Raw genomic sequence first — 2,601 nt, forward strand, 5'->3', positions numbered from 1 at the left:
GTGTCCAAGATTGGTGTTGGAAGTGCTTTTAGCTATATCATGTAGCTAAGTTTAAGTATAGCTCTTTCTCCCTCTACATTTCTCCCTGTAAATTGACAGTTTGTGAAACTGAACAGTTGATAATGGCTGTTTCTGATTATTTCCTAAGTTTATGTTTTTTTTAAATCCTAAATTTAAAAAAATAATAATCCTAAATTTAAACAAATCTGTTCCCAGTCATATTCATTTGGATGATCTATATCAGGCATGTCAAACTCACGACGTCATGTGACGTCGCGCGACGTATCGGAACTTTTTCCCATTGCCGAAAATGGGATGGGTGCGGTTTCTCTGTGACACTCCGGCCCACGGGCCGGCAGTTTGACACCCCTGAATTCTATATTATACACAAAGAAATTATGTGACTTATATTTAAACTGAATTACTCTTCCTCCATCTCTTATGAATCAGCTTCATGTTTTCTGTTGGTGAGATGGAGATACCTGCAAAATGTGAAACTGAAGCAACATTTTTATGCTTGTTGTTTTGTAAAAAAAAAGAATGAAGTCTAGAACAAGGATCTATTCATAGTACAACCAGATTTTTGAAGTGGAAAAACTATGCTGGGATAGATCATAGCCTACAAATACCTCCAATTTTTTACTGTTTAGGTTAGAACAGCTGCCTTTCCCAACATGGTGCCTCATGATGAGCTCTTCAGATAACAATTCCTTCTACTACACAGTAAGCACATATTGGCCTGGAATTACTGGAAGATGTCATCGAACACATTAGTGTGGCATCAATTCAAGGGAGGCAATAACAGGGGTTGTAGGTTTTATCCCTTTGCTTTTGAAACATTTGTCCAACTGTTGTCTCTTTGGTACTTTTGAAGGGACAGCACAATGTCTCTAAAACAGGCCGACCCTCTTGTTATTAAGATTTCACTTCAGGGATATGATTAGTAGGTTGTTCGACAGCATGCTCATTTTTCCATATACAACATGATTTATAATTTTCTACTACTTTGGCCTGCAAGTTGACTTTGTCCTTCTTCTGCCAGAGATCAGCGGCGATGTAGATATTGTAAGGGTCATTGGAATGTTCCAGCTTTTTGGAGCGGATATAGCTGATCATGACCCCAAAGGTGATGAATCCAAAAAGTCCAAGCAGGAGAAGTATAAACAGCACTTCCAGATGGTCACTAGAATCAATGAAGGTTGCAGGTGTGGGGTGGTTTTTCTTCTCTACGTAGTCTTCTAGCAATTTTGAGAGGAACAAGGTTAGGTCTGTGTTATTGGACAGCATTGCCATTGTGTCATGAAGGATGCAGCTGTTTCTACAAGATCTAGAGAAGTTTGGAAAAAGATAGTTAAAAAAAATGCATGAAAATTATAGTATGTATATAATACTGCCTTCAAACTGACTTTCTTTTATAAAAATGATATAAATATAATACACTTCAAAAATTTGAGATTGGTTCTTGAACTGTGTATGCTTCAATGCTTTATTTCATCCAAATGAATCTTATGAACCATGGGCCAAACATCCCCCTCCCAATATTGTCATTATTTGTACCGAAAGATATTTCATGTGAAAAAATAATGAAGCATTTGATAATATGCTTAACAATAGAGACAAAATAAATCCAATGACATATATTGCCTTACTTCTCAGCATCTACTGTACTTTATTGGTTATTATAATTATAATTTATGTGCTGTGGTGTCGCAGTGGTTAGAATGCAGTACTGCTCACTAATTCTACTGTCTACCAGAGTTCGATCCTGGCTCAAAATTGACCCATCCTTCTGAGGTGGGTAAAATGAGGACTCAGATTGTTGGGGGCAATACAATGACAGCTCAGAGAGGGCTGTTAAGCACTATGAAGCAGTATATAAGTCTACGTGCTATTGCCATTGTTATTACCTTCTCATACTTTTCATAAGAATATGATAAGCATTTACCTCATCAATATTGATACACTAAAATTATTTGGCTTCATTATGTGTTAAATAGAAATTAATAAAAGGAAAAAGGGAACCAGTAATGGAGAGATTGCTATCTTTCCTGGTTGTTTACGTATTTCCTAAATTTTAGTTAAGCTACATGATGCCCATTTTGTGACACTGAATAAGTCTGATGATTGGATTTGGTTTTAAATTCAAAGCAAGACCCTTGTAGGAAGAGATATGAAAGATTAACACCATTTCCTTTTTATGAATTAACTTCTCAGGTATGAAAATTAGAAGCACAAGAATGAAATGACTTCATTCAATAGGCAGATAAAGTGTTCTGTAGGCAGATAATTTTAGGCAACTAATTTTAATGCAGAATAGGAGGTCTAGTGGGGGAAATGAACAGTGGATTGTTCTGCTGGCTCCACCCTTCATTCTCAATACCCATGTAATTAATTTCTGAATGGAGTTGTAGGGATAGTTCTTCATGCAGTTGGAGACCCAAGCCATGCAGAGTATCTGGCCAGGTCTGATATGATTGTGCACCTTTTTCCAGCCCTCTGCTGATAATCCAGGCTTCCAAGTGTGTTTTAATTTCCCCAAAATGTAGTGTGTCTAAAACACTCAGAAATCTGATGACTACTGCATTAACATACTAACAACCA

General features: G+C 36.8%; 1 protein-coding gene across 1 annotated transcript; it reads right to left on the minus strand.

The window, feature by feature from the left end:
* Nucleotides 1-915: 915 nt before the first annotated feature.
* Nucleotides 916-1,293, minus strand: KCNE1 (potassium voltage-gated channel subfamily E regulatory subunit 1; the record flags this gene model as incomplete). The annotated part of the gene is made up of 1 exon (XM_083361273.1): nt 916-1,293. One exon carries the CDS (start codon nt 1,291-1,293, stop codon nt 916-918), a length of 378 nt encoding a protein of 125 aa, XP_083217399.1.
* Between the last annotated feature and the right edge of the window lie 1,308 nt (nt 1,294-2,601).

Source organism: Vipera ursinii (assembly GCF_947247035.1).
Source record: "Vipera ursinii genome assembly, chromosome: 4".
NCBI classification, from domain to species: Eukaryota; Metazoa; Chordata; class Lepidosauria; order Squamata; family Viperidae; genus Vipera; species Vipera ursinii.